Below are 18,824 nucleotides of genomic sequence, written 5' to 3'. Positions count from 1 at the left end.
AGGAGAGAGTATTTATTTACAGTTAAATGATTGTTGTTACCAAAAACGGATGGATCCTAATTTGTTTTCCTTATATTAAACAATATATAAATAGATATGTATTTGAGGTACATCAGGGTCTCTGTTAATTATCTCTCGGCTTCTCTTGTTTCTCTCCTGATTTTTATCTGACATTGATGGATTTGGCTTGAAAAGCTGAAGGACTTCCATGAGTAGTGGATGATGCAGCCATTGGGTCAGCCCTTTTGAAGTCCTCCTTTACCTTGTGATCGGATGTGTTTATTTGTTTGATACCAGCTCTTACTTATCGCTGTCTAACAGCCCTCATTTTGTATCCCTTTGTATGAATCTCTGTGCTCTAAATAACCCAAATGAGTTCCTGCTTCTGTGGATGGGGCTGACGTAAGTCAGAGCATTGTTTTGTACCAGGACTTTTGTTGTGCTGCCAGCATGTAGAGGCACTTGTCAAGGTTTGGCTCTCTCAGTGAGGTGGGATACTTGAAAAATTGTACAAGGGAGGGAATAAATCAGAGCCTGTGAAGCAGAGGGGTATATTAAAAGAGAAAAGAGTACAGCCCAATTCTATTGTGAGAGAGTGGGAAGGAAAAATAACTCTTGATCAGAGGTTGAGCTATGAATCCATCTTCTGCTTTCACATTAAAAAAAAGTATGCAACTGGTGTTAACTGTGTCAGATTTCTCATCGCTGTTCCCTAACTGTGCAACTTCTATGTGCTGTGAAGGTCATGGGGAGACAGGTTTAAACTCATTCCCAATGCACAAGCACCTGGATTTAGTTTCTTATATCAAGTGATAAGAAAAAGGACAAAGATCATCTCTTGAGGGGACTGACTTGACGCAGTACAAGCTGGCAACCATTTGGCACTCTGTGCGATTGCCATGTAGCACAATTTACTAGTTGCCCAAATTTTAGAAGACTGTCAGAAAAAATACATCACATGAGGAGTGGCTGAGGGAGCTGAGATGGTGCAGCCTGAAGAAGAGGAGGCTCAGGGGAGGTTTCATCAACATCAGCATGATGGGAGGCTGTGGGGAGGTGGTGGTTGGCCTCTGCTGCCAGGTTAACAGTGACAAGACAAGAGGTTCCAGAGAAGACCTTAAGTTGAGCCATGGGAGGTTCCAGTTGGATATTAGGAAAAATTTCTTCTCCAGAAGAGTGGTAATGCATAGGAATGGGTTGCCTATGGAGGTGATGGAGTCACCATCCCTGGAGGTGTTCAAGAAACGTGTAGATGTGGCACTGAGGTCCAAGTGGATGATAGTCTTAGTGGTCTTTTCCAGCCTTAATAATTCTATGACATTCTGTGTTACCTTTGTGCTGAAGCATCTTTGTGTTCATGGTCAATCAGATGGGGTCATCTCTGACCTTAAAGCCACATATGTTCCTTAGGTTTCCAGCTCCTCTCCTCCAAGTGCTGGAAGTAATGAACACTGCAAATTCTTTTCCCTTTATGGCTTTAACCATATGGTAGATATTCTTGCCTGGGCCAGTAAAATCACTGTCAATCTAAGGTGTTCCTTGGATGGCAAAAAAGGATGCATCTTCCCCAGAGAATATCACACTGTGCTGCAGCAGGCTGCAAGGCTGAAACGTTTAAATGGGAATGGAAATGAAGTACTCATTTTGTCCTAAGGAAAACAATCCTCTCACACACCTATTTTCATCACAAATGTAGCAAACCAGACAATGGATTTCTTTTCTTTTTTTTTTTTTAAGAAAGAAAACAAGAAACAGCAGTTGTATCAGTTACTGCTGAGATAGGTGCACAGGAAAATACATGCAGTTAATGAATAATGTGGAACGTAACAAAAGAAAATATTGTTATCCTACAACCTTCTTCTTGTTGCTTATATTTAAAAGCTGATCTCAAGCTCTGAGAAGAGACTGTGACAAACAAGAATTCATTCTGTCTATCAGCTAGTAAGGCATTTTAGTATCTGCAGAATATTTCTTCCTTCCACTTCTACTGTGTATTGTACCTGAGAGTGAGTGGCAGAAAGATAGATGATATTTGAAGTCCATTGCTGTCTGTTCTCCTTGTAGAAAATGCTGTGAGTAGTTGATGTCACTTCAAGAAGACAGATTTTCCTTAATTTCAAAGCTATTCTAGAATATTTGGAAGAACCAGTTGGTGGGTCAGATGTGAAATTTTGTTTCCTGACTGAAGCTGAGCTTTCAGAAACTGCTATTGAAATATTGTGTAACTCTTGAGATGAGTGTATGGCTCTGTGTTTGTAGTAAGTTTTCAATACAGAGTATTTTTTATACAGAATATACAACGTGTACTCAGGTGGGATGATAGCATTTGATCTTCCTTTGAGAAATGTGAACACATTCTCACTGTTTCTGCTGTGGCATTGGGAAAATCCAGTAGAAGCAGTAGAACTTTTGATCAGGAGGTGATCAGAAGGCAATGATGAATCTTTGGTGAAGGTTTCTTTTTTTTTTCCATCATCATTTTACCTTCACTAGAGTAGCAGACTTCTGGCACTGCTAAATAGGGAGAACTCTGAGGACAGCCAAGTATGAAAAGGGCCTCGCTGGAATTTTGCACCCCACAGTTTTCACTCTGACAGCATTTTAGTTTTAAATACAAATCAGGTTCTGCAAGAAGTAGTGATTTTCTTGATTCAAAAACTGTTTGCAGCCTTAACATCTTTAGCTCATAAAATGCTCTGTCAGCTGAACCTCCTCTGATGACAGTCCCCACATGCTTTGACACCGCTTGAAAGAAGAGAGGATGTTTCATAGCAGCCCAGGCATGTTGTTCCAGGAACTCAGACCCAAAAATGGCCACGAGCAGGGATTGCCACTGTCAGATTTTGCATATCCAGTGTAATTTCGGGGATCTTGTTTGAGTTCCTGGTACAGACCAGCACTTGCCAGAGCTCCACATAGACGTGTGTTATTTTGGAGGAGAGTTCTGCACTATTTTATCATTGCTGTCATTGACGTCACCTCAGTCATTCAGAATACTTCTGTTTTGTCAATCAGTTTTCCCTGATATTTCTAGGGGTCTGATGATGCTACTGAGAGCTGCAATGTTGTGGTGGCTAGCTGGAGCAGATGGCTGTTGGGGAGGACCTTTCTCTGCTCCTCAGCTCTTTGTCTTGAGAACAGCAGTCAGGTTTAATGCAGGAATCTTACAGGTGCTATTTTATTTATATTGAAGTTAAAGGGGGGAGTTAACTACATCATACTAAGGTAACAAGTCATAGTCTGGCTTTCCTGTATCCACCTTGACCTTTTGCATCTGGCTTCACAAAATGTGCAACGTTGAGATGAGCATCAGAGGGCAAGACCACACTAACAGGGTTGCACTGGTAGCAAGCTCAGCCTGACAGAGCTGGAACAGCTTGCCAGGTGGGCAGCTCTCACCAGAGAGCTTCTGTGACACGTTGCTGTCAGCCAGCAGCTCCTGCCCGCCAAGCAGTTGGAGCAGGTTGGTTTCAATTGGTCGCTGCTGATGGAACAGCCATGGAATCAGCAGAGGCGCTGGTTAATGGCAGGAACTAGAGTGGCTGGTGGTTAGATATTGAGATGGCTCCTGCAGCTAGATGTGATTTACAGGGTATTCCTGCTTCTGTTTGCCAGGACTGTAATTGAATTAGTCACGCATAACCATTGCAATGGCAAGGACTTGCCAAGAGGCAGCTTAAGCTAGGATAATTTTCCTTCTTTTTCAAATAAGAGATAAAAGATAAAAAAGATGAGCAGAGAGAAATTACCTAGAAAGCATGAAATTGTTTATGGTTACCGCTACAGCTATTTAGGAGGTTCAAGATAGGGCTCACAGCTGTGCTCCAAACCTTACCTCCAGGTGATCCCCACCCCAGCAAGACCTGCAGCAGCGTCTTCCAGCAGATGTCCAGGCCAAGGTATGTAGGGAACTGCCCCCACCATTCTTCCCACTCATGTATCTGCATTTTTCCAGAGGAAAGCAGAGATGTGTGCAGAGCAGTTTCTGCTTAGGCTTTGTCCGGGGTCTCAGTGTCCTGCTGCCACTCTGCTGGTGGCTCCCCACTTCTGCCTTGTTTGGACATACAACAAATTATTCCCAGCTACCTCTCTGTCTTTGTACAGTGTCACTGGCTCATTTCTGAGGAGTACAATTTATAATAAATTAAGGCGACCAGCTTTATTACCCTGCGCAAAACCTACAGCATTCAAATTTAAAAAATGCAATTAATTCCTCTTTAGTAGTCCTTAACAATTGCAATAGCCGTTAATTTTTAATACAACTATTTATGTAAATCACTGTTGGCTAATTTTTTTTTCATAAATATACCACTGCTGTACATTTGTATGTTTAACTCCCGTCGTGAAATCATTCCCTAGTCTGTAGTTTATGCAAAATTTCTCCCTTCATCAAAGCACAATTCTTTCCCTCCTGTAAAATACTTTATTAAGCACCCCAATCTGGGCACTGATGAGGCCACACAGAACCCAGTGAGTAACTCTGGGAGTAAGAAAGAAGCTATGATGGGCCAGACTCGCACTGAAAAAAAAACCTTAAGGAGAGATGAGAACTAATACAGAGTACATGATGTTACACACAAATTGAATTTAGAGACAATTAGGCCAATAAAGCATTGGATAAACACTTCCCTCATCATGAAAACAGTTACATATGTGACTAAGGCAAATGGTATGGATTGCTTCTCCAAGCTTTCTAAGGTGCAGCAGTTTTGCTGGCAGCAGTAATCACTTCCTTTAATATATTCACTTGACAATAAAATCCTTTTAGAGTAGGATAATGTGTTGTCTTGCTCTAGATTTTCAGAAAGATTATATAGATAGTTTAAACAGGAAGCTTGATCTCAGAAAAAAAGCATCAAAAAGTCACTTTAGGTAGAATTAATTTGGTTAGTGATCTGCCATGTGAAGTATTCTAATTACTCTACATGAATGTGATTTGTTTTTAACGTCAGTGTCCTCTGAAAGCTGATGAATGCTGATGTCTGTAAGAAAAAAAAAAAAAAGAATATGTTCAAATGGCACTTTCAAAGCAAGACTCTTTTCTTTGCATCTTAAAGACCTTGTTTTTATTGCTAATAGCTCAGCAGGAAATGTGGAGCTGCGTTAAATACCATTTCTCTTGTAATGATAGCTGAGGCTGATTATTGTCTCTCAAGTGTTCAAGCAGCTTCACGCAGCCTTTGCTAGCCTCCTCCTTTCCCCCACAGCCTGGAAAGGATGCTCCACACGTGGATGAGATCTTGAGTTGTGGTTCATGTTTTTTGACGTGAGACCAAAGGGTTTAAGCAAAAAAACCTTTGATCCTCTCCCATGACTCTCAGTGAATTTCTGGAGGAACTTATGACCTGGCCTGTGGCATCTCTAAATAATCCTAAAAACAAGATTCCCACGTGAATGGCCTAATTCTAGTTTGCTCAAAAAATGCCAGCTGACTGCTGCCTTTCTTGTGCTTTAAGCCTGAGAGGTTCCTGGCTGCTCCTGCTTTGCCACTGATGTTCTCATCTAACTTTGTCCTCTCAGTGAGTACCAGACAGACTGCCTTTAGCCACAAACACTGTCTTTCCAATCTGCTTTATGAAAATAAAACTAAAACCCATGCAGTCTTCGGGGAAATCACTAGCAGGAATTCGCTTCTCACCCTAATGATGTGTCATTAGCCTTTTCTTTCTAATCTTTTTATTTTACAGGATTAATCTCTCTAGTTCTGTTTCTTGAAGTACATTTCAACGAGCACACATTAGAGATCGTAAATCTGATAAACTCAGTGAGGGTTGTTGTTTTTGTTTTTCCTAAGGTATTCTTGAGTTTACAGGAAATTTTTGCACCGACAGTGTTTGTAGAAAAGGAAGCTTGCCAAAATAAATGTCAGTGAATCAAAGTGTCTGGAAGTGGCTGACGTAAGTTTTACAGAAGCTCCTATACAAAGCTAGCAGACAGGTCTGATGCTGACAGGAGCTGGTGAAGTCTGAAACTCAGTTATATCCAGAAGGAACCCTGCTTTTACACTGACCGCCTCATATTTTCACACCAAACCTATTCTGTTTGTGCACCCCTCCTTGATAGGCTGGGTGACGCAGCTCCTTTCTTTGTAAATGTGAGAATATGTCAGCACTTGCGGCAGCAAAGCTATATTACACTGCATTTATTTTGTCTCAGCTGGTTCACAGGGCAACAGAAATTTAGCCACATTCTTAGAAAGCAACTTTGAACCATTGCTTACTATTGCATCAAAGCAATTGATAAATGAGTGCGTTAAATTCCTAGGTGTGGATGTGTTGCACACAGAGAGAGCCCTGGGCTTAACTTACTGCCCACATTTATCCATATTGAGACTTCATTTTTTTCCTATTGCTGTTCATAACTTCTTTTTTGATATTACCTTTTTCCTCTGATGACAGAGGTGGGGTCTCTGGGCTGAGGCCAATGGGATGAAGTTCAACAAGGCCAAGTGCCGAGTTCTGCACTTTGGCCACAATAATCCCAGACAACAGTACAGGCTTGGGACAGGGTGGCAGGAAGACTGTACATAGGAAACAGATCTGGGGGTACTGGTCAGTGCTTGGCTGAACATGAGCCAGCAGTGTGCCCAGGTGGCCAAGAAGGCCAGTGGCATCCTGGCTAGTATCAGAAATAGTGCAGCCAGCAGGAGCAAGGAAATGATAATCCTTCTTTACTCAGCCCTGGCGAGGCTGCACCTTGAGCGTAGTGTTCAGTTTTGACTCCTCATTACAAGGACATGGAGGCCTGGAATGTGTCCAGAAAAGGGCAATAAAACTGGTGCACAAGGGATCTGGAGCACAAGTATTAATGGGGAGTGGCTGAGGGAGCTGGGATTGTTGTGGGAGTGAGATCTAGCCTTGGGCAATTGAGACAGCTTTCACAAAGTTTTCCCTGTACCAATTTTACTTTTGCATGGACGCCAGACAACAACTTCTTTGTGAAGAATGAGCTGCCTTGCCAGTTGCAATCTTTTGTTAGTTAAAATGTGATTATGAATCAGAATAATCCAAAGGGAGAGAAGATAGTTGGTAGGAGCAAGAATCTACTTTGAAGCATGTTTGCAGAGACAGCAGCAACACTTGCACGTGCACATCTGCTGTAACATCTGGCCTCTGGCAGAGATCTGCTTCCCCTGATAAGAATAATAGTACACTAACTTAAATCACACAGGTAATTTCCAGCAAAGAACGTGTCTCTGGATAATAAGTTGGCTTACCAAACATCTGACTATGAAAGCGCTTGTGTTGGCAGCGTTCATTCCATCTGAAAAAGTCTCGGTGTTCAATCTGTGAGCACGTGCAGTGATTTTGTGTAGTAGCCAGGCTGTACAGAGCAAAATCTTTCCTCAGATTAGATTGCCTTCTATTCTGGGGGGTCCGTATTGGACTACAAAGTATATTGGAATATCTAAGCTGCTTTAGTTGGGCTACAGGGAAGAATGTGCTCTGTAGTGCCACGCTGTTTCCAAAGGAGAGGAGAAGAAGTTGTGCTGGTTCTAAAGTGGCATGAGATCGACCAAACCTAGGGAACATTGAAAAATAAACACCCCTCATGACTTCTTAAATTGCAATATTAGAAGATTTGAGCCTGAAGGTGCTAACAGGGCATGTAAAATGAATGGGCCTGGGCTGTTGTGTTTTTTCCTTCCCAGCTTCGTGCTACTGAGCAGATGGCAAATTCAGCTATTTCCAATCAGCTGCTGGCATTTAAAATAGCTTTCAGAACAAGACAACTTTTGCTGGTAGGAATTTACGGATTGTTTAGTATTTTCAGTTCGAAAGCCACATCTGCCATTGTACTGGTTTTGAGGCATTTTTGCTTTGTGATTTAAAGACTGTTAAGCCAGCAAGTTTGTCATAGCTATTAGCACTTCTCTCCTTTTCTTTCTTTCTTTAATTCTTCACCATTGTGCTCATTCCCAGAGTTACCTGCCTCTTACTCTTTGAAACTTGAGCACTTCAGCCTGACTTTGCTACAGAGATCCTCAGAAATCCAGGTTCTTGCGACTCCCAGCATACCCTCCCCAGACTTCCCCTCCTTAACAGCCCTATTCCCATGGCACTTCTGACTTAGAGTTTTCAGCTCATATATGCTCATCTCTTGCCTTCCAGATACCCAGACTGACTAGCCTTTGGCGATTGCATCCAAGTCATAGAATCATACAGTCATTAAGGTTGAAAAAGACCTCTAAGATCATTTAGTCCAACCATCCACCTACCAGCAGTATCAAGTCCTGTCAGTTTCCACACTTGAGCTAAAAGGACTTTTCCCTCCCACTCCTTTCAAGGTGAAGAACAACCCAAAACCGAGTACCTTTCTGCTTCCTCTCTGTTTGAAGGCGATGGACCAGATTTTGATGTGTAAAAGCACTTTTTGTCAGAAGCAAAGAAGCTGTGCCCATCATCTCGATGGTGTTGTAATCAGTGAAATTACACAGTAGAACTGTTAGTGACCTTGAGCTAAATATCCTCAGCGGTAGCTCCCAGGGCAGTGTATTCCAGCTGATACCTGGCTGCATAACTAGCTTTTGTGGGGAAGCTAAGAGCAGCCCCACAGCTGCTCCTTCACCTCTGCAGAGAGGAAGATAAGGGATGGAGGCAGCACAAGGTGATGCTGGCCAAGCTCCACTGCTGCGAGCATGCTTAGCTGCAAGAGCACAGGGTTTGGCATGGTGACTCCTGAGATTATACGTATTTATCAGTTCTCAACCGCAGCAGAATTTGGGAGACATCTGTATTTCCTGCACATAACAGAAGGAAGATATACTGCTATGATATTAAGATTAAGTATTGCTCTTTCTCTTCTTTGACAGTCGTAACGCAACTCTTGAGGCATCGTATATCTCTTCCTAATGAAGTGTCAAAAATATTTACCTTCAGGACAAATTAGAAGAATAGCAAACATCCTTACTCCGTATTAAGGGAGTTGGTACATGGATGTCAGCAGCTCACAAGCTCTCTCTGGTGGTCCCTCACAGCTGAACAGTGCTCAGTGTCATCGTTGGGTTTGATCTAAATAAAAATAGTGATTAAAAAAAAAAAAAATAGGGGGGTGGAGGGGGGAGAAATGAAAATAATAAAGTTAGAATATTTGAAATTGGAATCTGATCATTTTTCCAAGTTCCTCAGGCAGTTCTGCACCTGCTTTGCTCATCTGCATGTAGATGGTTTCTGCTTTGGAAATAGCCAGAATTTTAATGATGCGGAGGCTGTTTCTCTAGAGTGCCACTAAGTTCTCCTTGCTTCTGAAAATGAACCTGCAGCCTTTCTACCAGCCTTGGGGGCCTGAGCTGCAGGATTCAAACCTCCGCATGCTTAAAAGTTGAAAATGTCTGTACTGCAGAAGGTTTCATCCACGAAACTCAGCGGCGTTTCTTCCAAGCAATTGCAGCAGTGTCATGACATTTATTCAGAAAGAATGACTTAGGTAGTGTCCGTGCCTGTCATACTGATACCTTAATTTAGGTCCAAATTTGTTTGTCCTTGGTAGCACAAGTGTGAAATATTGAAGGTGAAATTGATTTCCGTTGTTACTGAAACAAACAATTAGAAGTCATGTCCTTCTATTGACGTAGAATTTGCTACTATGAAAAAAATAAAAGCAGTAGGCTCACTGCTCAACTGCAGCAATCTAGAGCATTCGTTTTAGCACCAAAATTGGCTTGTTGTTAGAAGGGCACAGTGCCCACCCTGCAGGGCAGCACTGGGAAGCAGTGAGTTGGTTGTTTTAAAAGGTTGGCTGCTCTGTGTCCCCATGAAGATATTTCCGAGGATGGTTTTTGTCTCTTGGACAGCACACATGAGGAATTCTGCACGTTACTTTGTGCCTATTCAGGATCCCTGGCTGCTACACTCAGAGAGTTTGTGATCTCACCCTAAGTGAGACAGCCACTGCCATTGTGGGAGTCCTTGCATTGGGCAGTTCTGTGGCATGCTCATTGCCTCCAACTAAAAGAGGCCAGATATAACAACTTAGCTCTGTGTTACTCTCTCTGTTCTACAAGAGCAGCCAGAGTGGAAAGTGCAGGCAGTTTTTGACACCTGGGCCAGCGGTACCCCTCTGGAATGGCTGTGTCCTGAAAGCAATGCACTGTGCTGCAGGGACTTGCATCCTCACTGACAACCCCTGAAAACTAGCCAGAAATAAAGATAGCGTAGGAGTTGGTGACAATTCACACCTTACAGATTTTGTTCACTGAAGGTGAGAAAACAATTAATGATGATTAATGGCCGTCTATCTAAGGCGTAATGACCTTGCACAGATGATGCTTTTCAGACAGACCGTGGCATACCATGGTAAACAAGCTCTTAACACTGACATAAACCCTGACTGGATTTTGATTGTTTTTGTTTTTCAGTCTTGAGGAATTACACATTACACAGAAAGACATCCACCTTTCTTGATGGTGAGGACGTTTTTCCTCCAACGCTCACTGAGGCTGCAGACTTAAGATGCTGTGCCAGTGCTTTGATAAAAGCCTCTAATAGATGCCGAGGCATTCTAGCTGCTGAGGCAGTGCCCAACCCAGCAAGTAGGCAAAGGTACAGCAGCAATAAGCTGCTTCTCCCTGACTTCTTTCTAGATGAGACACGCATTCTAACGGTCCTTTTATCTGAATATAGGAACTGCCTTTTGGAGTGGAGCAATGGGGTAGGTGTGGAGGACTCCACGAGGCTGTTAGGCACAAGGTCCAGGTTAGAACAGCTACAGGAGCAGCTTCATTGATGCCAGTGCTGTGTCCTACCTCCTCAGCAGCTCACTGGTGGGAGAGTGCTTTGTGTCCTGCGCTGTGGCCATCAGGTCCATTGTGCAACAATACTGGGATGCTTAAAAACAAACAAACAAACAAAAAAGATAAAAATACTCCAAAATTAAGTGCTCAATTGGTGAGAATGAAGAATGCCTTTAAAAGAGGGATGATGTTCTTGTCTGTGTGGCATGTTGCTCGTTTTCTCTTTCCTATTTAATATGTGCTAGCAAGAACTCAACAGTGGCTGTTTCTCAGGATTGTTCTGTTCTTACCTCTTCAGTTTGATGCAGACCTGGAAAGTCCTTTTATTTTATTTTTATTCTAACAGTTTGGTGCTAACATAGGAGAAAGAAATTGCTGGAAAAGCAAAACTGTATGCGGCAGAGTTAAATGAACCATTCACAGTAATAGCAATATCTGCTCTCTGGAATCTGATGTTTTGAACGTCAGTGGGAAAGATTTGCTGGACCGACGTGCAACTTTATTTAAAGGACAAGGTTAATGATTCTTTGTGTGAATATTTATTTTATTTGCCTGTGCTTGTTTTTATTTTTTCCCTATTAGGCTGACGATAAAGACACTGGGAATTACAGTGCCATGCAATACAGGCTCATCATTCCTCCAATCAAGGATGGTAAAGAAGGTTTTGTGATTGAAGCTTACACGGGGCTAATAAAAACTGCTATGCTGTTCAAAAATATGAGAAGATCCTATTTCAAGTTTCAGGTCATTGCGACTGACGATTACGGAAAAGGACTGAGCAGCAAAGCAGACATACTTGTAAGTATGAGCCAGGCTGTATCTTGTTAGAGCGATGAAATCTGAACACTGCATAAAGCTTCATTCTAAGCAGACCTCCAGGAAGGCCATAAACAGTGTACTTGATCTTTACAAGTCACTGAAATAAAATTCTTTGTTAAATCAGGAGCTTTTATGCCTGTCTGAAATACCTTCATATTTCAGGACAGAGGTGCTGATCTCAGTTACCACACCTGACATGGTGTTCAGCATTTTATTTGTTCAATGAGCAATTTTTAATGATTCAGTTTAAATTATAGCTGTTTATGTTAAGTGTGGGTTAAGTTATATTCTGGGCATTCTGGACCCTGATGGCAGAGAATAAAGTGATTGTGCATTGTAAGTATAAGGTAGGTCAAATACCCAACTGTTTACAGATCTGCTCTATCTGTTCTCTGAGGCAGCAAGATGCACTCAGAACCCATTCAGAATATGTAAAGCAGAGCTAGTATGTCTTAAAACCCTAAAGAATAAACCAAGTAAAAGCTCACTAACTTGGTCTGCTTGTTAAGGTCACTACAGAGCTTCTTGGTCACAGTTAGACGTCTGCCTGGCATGCAGTGCAGGCACAGAGCTGAGCAAACAGGCTCTGAGAGCTATGACTTGTTCTTGTGTGGAAGAGAGAGGCAAGAAATAACTTTGGGCTAAAACTTCACTTGAAGCTTTCAGGGAAAGCGACAATTCAGAAATGGCATCAGCTTCAGGCCCTGACTTCCTTTTTTGTGCTTAGTAAAGGACATTGACTTAGCCCACTAACAGGAACCATCAGAGTTAATTTCTTCAAAGCCCGTATAGCATGATGGATTGGATTGTTATTAGCATAATGTTGTAGGGATGAAGTACATTATCTAGTTCATGGGAACACTGTCAAATGATATAGATGATAGCCATAATACTTGGTGTATTGAGTTATGCAGTAATTGAGCAAATAAGCATAACGTATGATGTCCTCATGCTTGGCCTCCCAAAATGGCAGGGCATTCTCCTGCAATGAGTGTGGGAAAACTAGATTCAAATATGGCCAGAAAGTAATGACGTTAAAATTAGGAAGCGACGTTTGTCTCATTCATATATAGAGATGTATTTAGGTTGTCTTAGTGAATGATGGGCAGTCTGGCACAGTGTTCTTGAGCAATTACAGACTGACACTATATTCTAACATGAAAGTTTAGGCTTTCACTGAATGTGATCCATACACAAAGATCCCTTCTAGCTGGACTAAGTGGGCTTCATAGCTCCATAGCATTTGACCCGCTGCCAAGAGACACTTGTGTCAGTGTCAGGAGTTCAGACTGGAAGGTGTTACTGCTTTTAGTGCAAGTTAAAGGAGTGCCTGTGGATGAGGGAAGTGAAATCAATTGCTGACATGCAAAAATGTGTGGGAAGAAGTTAGAATTGCACTGGGAGAAGAGCAACACCAAAGGGACAGAACAGCAAAGAATGGGGCAGAGCCAGGTATTCTCCAGAATCAGGATCAGAACAGTGCCTCCATCTGCTGGCACTGCTCTGTGAGCAGCATAAACCACCAAATCCACTGGTAAAATGTCTTTGTACTATAGGGACTGCTTCACATAGAGGCTGCCTGTCTGTTCTGCTAGCTGAGACTGGCAAGGTGGCTCAAGTCAGATATCTCAGGCTACGGTTTGGGTCTACATGATGAAGTTTTCCTTTATAGCTTCAAGATGAAAGGAAGAAATAGGAAATGACACTTCATAATGAGTTTGTTGCAATTAAGCACTTAAAGTCGTTAAGGTTGGACTGTGAATATTTACTATGGTATCATCTTTAATCAAAGGATTGTTAGAATAGTAGGGCGTCACAGGACTCCTTCCTCATTCAGTACTCAGCATCAGTTACTCCCAGAAGTCAGGTTGTGCCCCAGTGCTTGGCCTACAAAAAAATGGGAAGGTGCCTAAGGAATTGATCAAAGGGAGAACACTTACGGGCTTGATGCCTTCCCAGCCTCTGCCACAAACATCCAGTTTGCTCTGCTACTAATTTAACATATTCTGAAATGTTCCTACTTCTCAGCATGTCTTCTTCAGATACTCACAGACAGGAGGCATCTGAGCATGCTGACTGCCAGCTCTTATGCATTAAGCTGGTGCCTGCTGTTTAGCATCGCGGGACCAGATTTTTTGCTCGGATTATGGAACAGCAAAAGCTTTCCAAGGAACGGTGGTTTGAAGGGTCCCAGGTAACTGTGCCCCCACCACAGAGCAGTGAGGTGGTACCTTTCGCTATCTCACACCTTCCACCTCTGCTCTGAGCGTGTTTCCACTCCTCAAGTGGAAGTGAAAGGAACAGTTTCTTCCCACAGCTTATCTCAGAACAGCGTTAGTTAAATCTGACACAGTTCCCCAGCTTAATGCTGTTTTATAATTGAAAAGAAAAGAAATTCTTTACGAGTGCATGTAGTATACAGGTTAGTGCTGCAGTGGTTTTTGTTCCATGCCGCTGGTTTGCTGTAGCTTGTCACAAATCTGTTTCCCTTTGTAAATCATAATTGTGGTTCCTTGAGCTTGAAGAGACGTTTTACATTCATGCAGTACTCAGTAAATAAGTGCAGCCATTGCTTGAATTGCGTAATGTAGTTAAGTATATTAAACTGTTCATTGCTTTAGAGCTCCTTTTAATGGCGATAGTCTAAGATTTATTTTGAGCTCATTACAATTCTGTATTTCTCACGCAGAAGTCTGTACTGCTGATCAGTGCATCTGATGACATTTCAAGAACGTTTGAATATTTCAAGTTGAATTAAGCTTCAAAGCTTAAACCACTGTTTGATGTGAGAGTATATTCCAGCTTTTCTGCTGAAGTGCTTGCAGGGCTCACACTTCCCTTTTGAAAAGCGCACAAGTTGTTCTTTCTGTTAGAATGGAGCCGAATATCTCTGATTTTTAAATGTATCTCTTTTAACATTGTCCTACTTACTTTTCCAAATTTAGCTCTGGAATCCTCTGTAGACAGGTGGTACACAGGGTGTGATGTTTGCTGTCATCAGCAAGCTGGTCGTGCTTGTGAAGAGCTCTCTATTGCAGGAGGCAACAAACATTTTAGGAGGAAACCAGCACACATTTCACCAGAAGGCAGCCTTTGCATTGGATCATGCTAAACATAGCTCAAAGAAACTAGATGGGAAGACGTGGAGCAGTTTGCCAGCTCTGCTGAATGTGTTACACAACTTGTAGGCCCTTCTGCACGCTCATGCTCCAACCTGTCATTGAGAAACAGAAGAGTTGCATGCTTTTGTGGTAGAAAATGCTGAGCTGAGAGTTTTTATCCCATATAGAGAGAGACGTTAAAGGAGTTTGAGGTAAAAGAAATACTTGCACTGATGGCTTCATTCAAAATAGATCAATAATTTAATTTTCTAACAAAGTATAATTTGATCTAATTGAATTAATCTGGTATTAGCACTTACCTTGGTGCAAACTGCATGTTTCCAAAGTTGGATTTTCCTGTCACATCATCAGAAATGCTGAAATGCTAGTAAGTGATTTTGAATGTGGCATGTGGGAGATTCGTGATCCTGTAAGTAAATGCTAAATTACAATTTCCTTCCAAAAAGCTGCACACAGTTGGGATGCGGATCTCCACTTACAGTTGTGGTTAAATATTTGCCTGCAGTTTATTGGTTCTGGCTGCCAAGCAAAGCAGGATTTCCCAGCTCTCTTACTCTGCAATTAAATGAGAAGTTGGTACATCAGCGCATGGCTGTGAAGGCAGGAAAGCAATTATTCCATTCTGTTTGTACAGAGAGGATGTTACACGTGGAAGTGCCAATTGAATTTCACTCTTTTGTTTCCAGGTCTCTGTGGTCAATCAGTTGGATATGCAAGTCATCGTCTCTAATGTTCCTCCCACCCTTGTGGAACAAAACAAAGATCAACTCATAGGGTAATCAATTTACTTACTCTACAAATATCAGACAACTCACTGGTTTTGTGTTTAGATTCAGCCAGCAGTTCTCCCTTTGTGCCACGATCTCCTTGTTGCCAAAAGACCTGAAAGTAAGCAAGTGTTTTGGTGTGGGTCACAGTAGGCTAGGTGATGGCAATGGCTCCCCAAACCCACCATTTGCTCCTCCTCTGGAGGGAGGCAGAGCTAAGCACGTCTTTGCTTGTATTCTTGCCCGCTTTGCAGGCTCAAACTAGGTTCAGAGTTGTCCCTCAGAGCACGGTGGAGCCTCCAAATGCTGATGACACAACATACACTGGTGAAAATCCGGGATGTCAAATGGATAAAGTGTGACTCCACGAGGCTGAGGCAGTGTGTCCACTGAGGGGTGATATGGCTTCAGGTGTGATTTTATTTGGGTGACGTCATTATAGGGGAAAACAGAGTTTAGAAAATTTATTCAGGTAGAATCAATACCACTAACATAACATAAAAGTAATAGTGAAAACTCGGTAACGGGGTGTAATTATTGAGCTGTGTTGAACATAACATGCTGGGGGAGAGGAGGACAGGTCATTGGAATCATCAGTGCCTCACAGTTCAGGTGTGGTATTTTATCGTACTCAGAAGCTAACAATAAACCTTTTGGTAAAATATGTTTTAATAATGCTCATACGTGTCAGCAGCAGCTTCCAGGAGCCAGGTTTTCATTTCTACTGTCCTTTAAAAAGGCAAGTATAGTTTTCTATATATTATGTATGGCATGTAACGATGAACTGGACAATATAGGAAAGAAAATGCTACAAGTGGTTACAAACATTTTGGCATCACTGAGTTCAGTGATTAATAGTACTTCTCAGATTTATACAGATCTGATCCATCCTGACTACTGTCATACCTTACCAACTCCATAGCAATTGAAATAGCTTGAGGGTGATGATGGAATCCCTCACTGAAAAAGAAGTTTGTTGTCTAAATGGCTCATGTCTTCACTGGGCTGGGAAAAAATAGTCCATGGATTCATTTCCAGATGTTTAGGACGTGTTCTGTCTTTGTTACAGTTTATCTCTGATCGATCCTAACATCAGAAGCTTGTTAAGTTGCTCAGGCAATAGCATGTGCTTACAGGGACTCCGCTTCCTGGAGCAATGAATAATGGACAAATCTGCTTGCTTAACACTGAGATCTTGCTTTCAGAAGTGTTGGTGTTGACTGGATAGATGGAGAACAGCATATCTTTTCTTTACAGTAATATGAAAAGTTGGCCTTCGCTTTCCTAACCCTTCAAGGTTGCTTTACTGTACGCAGATTTCTTTTGTAGCTTCTATTTTGTGCAGACAGGTTCAGATCTTACAACATTAATTTGGATTTAGGCTGCGTTTGAGGTCCTCTCAGTTCTGGATTGTCATGCAGCCAAAGGAGCTGCCAGCAAACCAGAGCTTTTCCAGAGGGCAGTTTGAAGGTGGGGTAACACAAACCTGCCTTGAAAGAAGAGTGTCAAATGCATGACGTGTTGGGGGACTGAGACCATGAACGCTGGAACAGGCAGCATAGCAAGAGCAGCCAGAGCTAATATCTTCTCAACCTTTCTTCATCCCTGCAAAAATCTCCTTGTTTAACCATTGGAACAACTTGTTTCCAGCTCCCAGCAGATGTCAGCAGTGTTCACAGCCCACACTGTACTGTAGCCATCCCCTCAATGCTTTCCTCCTGGGTTCAGTGTCTAGCAAAGCCTGCCACAGTCTTGGAAAAGAGCCTAGAGCAATGCTCCTCAGTCTGTGCTCCAAGAATTCCTTTCCTGCCAGATTAGAAATCTTCCACAACTGTTTCTTGCTGTTCTTAGTCCTTGTGCATGGAAGTCTCTGACAGTTGTGTGAATACTTCACAGCGAGTGAAGCTTTTGAATGGGAATAAACGTGAAATTTACAAAGCCAGCTTTTGAATGCTTAAAATGAGCTTGGGAATGCTTTACATCCGCAAATGCTGTGAGGCCAGGAAATGGAAATGGTGTAAGAATTTCACTTCTAAAGGTATGTTTTTAAACACAACCTTTGCTAGAAGGGGCTATGTGAGCATTGTTTAAGAAGTGCTACATTGTTTTTTGAAAATACTGATAGAGATGGAAATGTTCTTCCCGTGCGTGTCTCTTTCACATAGAAACCTATTTGTTTCACTGTCATGGTCAAATTTCTTTGATCTTCTCCCTCAGGTTTATAAGAATGTTTTCTCCCTATTGTTGCAAAGGCTTTAACTATTTAAGCAGAATATAAAAGCAAAGCAATAGGAATTGATAACGTTCTGCTGCGCAATATGGAATCACAGGCAGAAGGAAAACATAAGCTAGAGACTTTCTCAGGCTAAAATGCTTTTGTCTGAAAGTTTTTTTTCTAAACTAGTTAAGATTGTCTTAGGTTCAGCTGGGACAGAATTGTTTTCTTCAGAGTGCCTGGTATGATGCTGTGTTTGGCTCTAGGAGAAAAACAACGCTGATAACACAACAGTGTTTAGGTGCTGCTAAGCAGTGCTGTACAGAGCCAAGGCCATGCACAGCAAAAGGCCCAGGGAGCTGGAAGGGAACAGAATGAGGATGGCTGACTTAAAGTGTCCAAAGGGATATTCCATACCATATGACATGAAGCATGAGTTCTGAAGGGGGTGGGAGTTCACCTCTCTCTCTTCTACTGCTTGGGGGCTAGCTGGGCATTGGTCATCGGATGGTGAGCAATTGCTTGTGCATCACCTGTTACATACATTCACATACATGTATTCTGTGATTTGTCATAACTATAATAATAGTTATATGTAATAAAAAAGAATACTTTTCTCTACCTTAGAAAATAGTTTTATTTCTACTTTGTTTTTTCCAATTCCCTCTCCCACCCCACTGGGATGGGGGCAGTGAGCGAGCAGCTGTGTGGTGCTGAGCCATCTGCCTGGTTAAACCATAAGTCAGTGTAGCCCCCAGTGTGGAGCTCCAAGCAGATTTGACCAGAGCGTGTTAACGCAGGGTGTAGTGATGGTTTGATAATTGTGGTCACAATGTTAATTTTTTCCCTATTTATGGAGCTCTGTGGGAGTCTTCTCATGGAACCATATTGTGTAGCACCTTGCTTGCTGCTTGTTTTTCCTGCTGCGTGTTTATCATCTCCGGGGTTGGATTAATGTTTTTATTTTGCTATGCTGCGTGGCCTTGGCCTGTATTGTGATAAAATTGGCAGCTGAGAAACTGCTGGTTTTTATGTATTCAGCATTGCAATCATCTTTGGGCTATGGAACCCATATTGTTGATACTATCAGTAATTACACACTTTGCTTTCTCTCCTCGGGGAGCCCGGCTATAGAGGAGATAGTGGAGGACACTTTGCAGCAGTTCTCA

General features: G+C 42.2%; 1 protein-coding gene across 5 annotated transcripts in view; it reads left to right on the top strand.

Moving 5' to 3' along the window:
* The window catches only part of PCDH15 (protocadherin related 15), an 858,090-nt gene that overhangs the window by 796,245 nt on the left and 43,021 nt on the right, over positions 1–18,824 (top strand). For all 5 annotated transcript variants that reach the window (XM_090144727.1, XM_031602523.2, XM_090144725.1 and 2 more), the window contains 2 exons: positions 11,315–11,530; positions 15,360–15,448. In XM_090144727.1, the coding sequence (XP_090000853.1) occupies positions 11,315–11,530; positions 15,360–15,448 (305 nt within the window). The remainder of the gene's footprint in view (positions 1–11,314; positions 11,531–15,359; positions 15,449–18,824) is intronic.

The sequence above is a fragment of the Phasianus colchicus genome, chromosome 8 (assembly GCF_987193195.1).
Source record: "Phasianus colchicus chromosome 8, bPhaCol1.hap1.1, whole genome shotgun sequence".
In the NCBI taxonomy this organism is placed as follows: domain Eukaryota; kingdom Metazoa; phylum Chordata; class Aves; order Galliformes; family Phasianidae; genus Phasianus; species Phasianus colchicus.
Note: the sequence above shows the minus strand (reverse complement) of the source record. Positions and strands in the feature narration are given on the sequence as shown.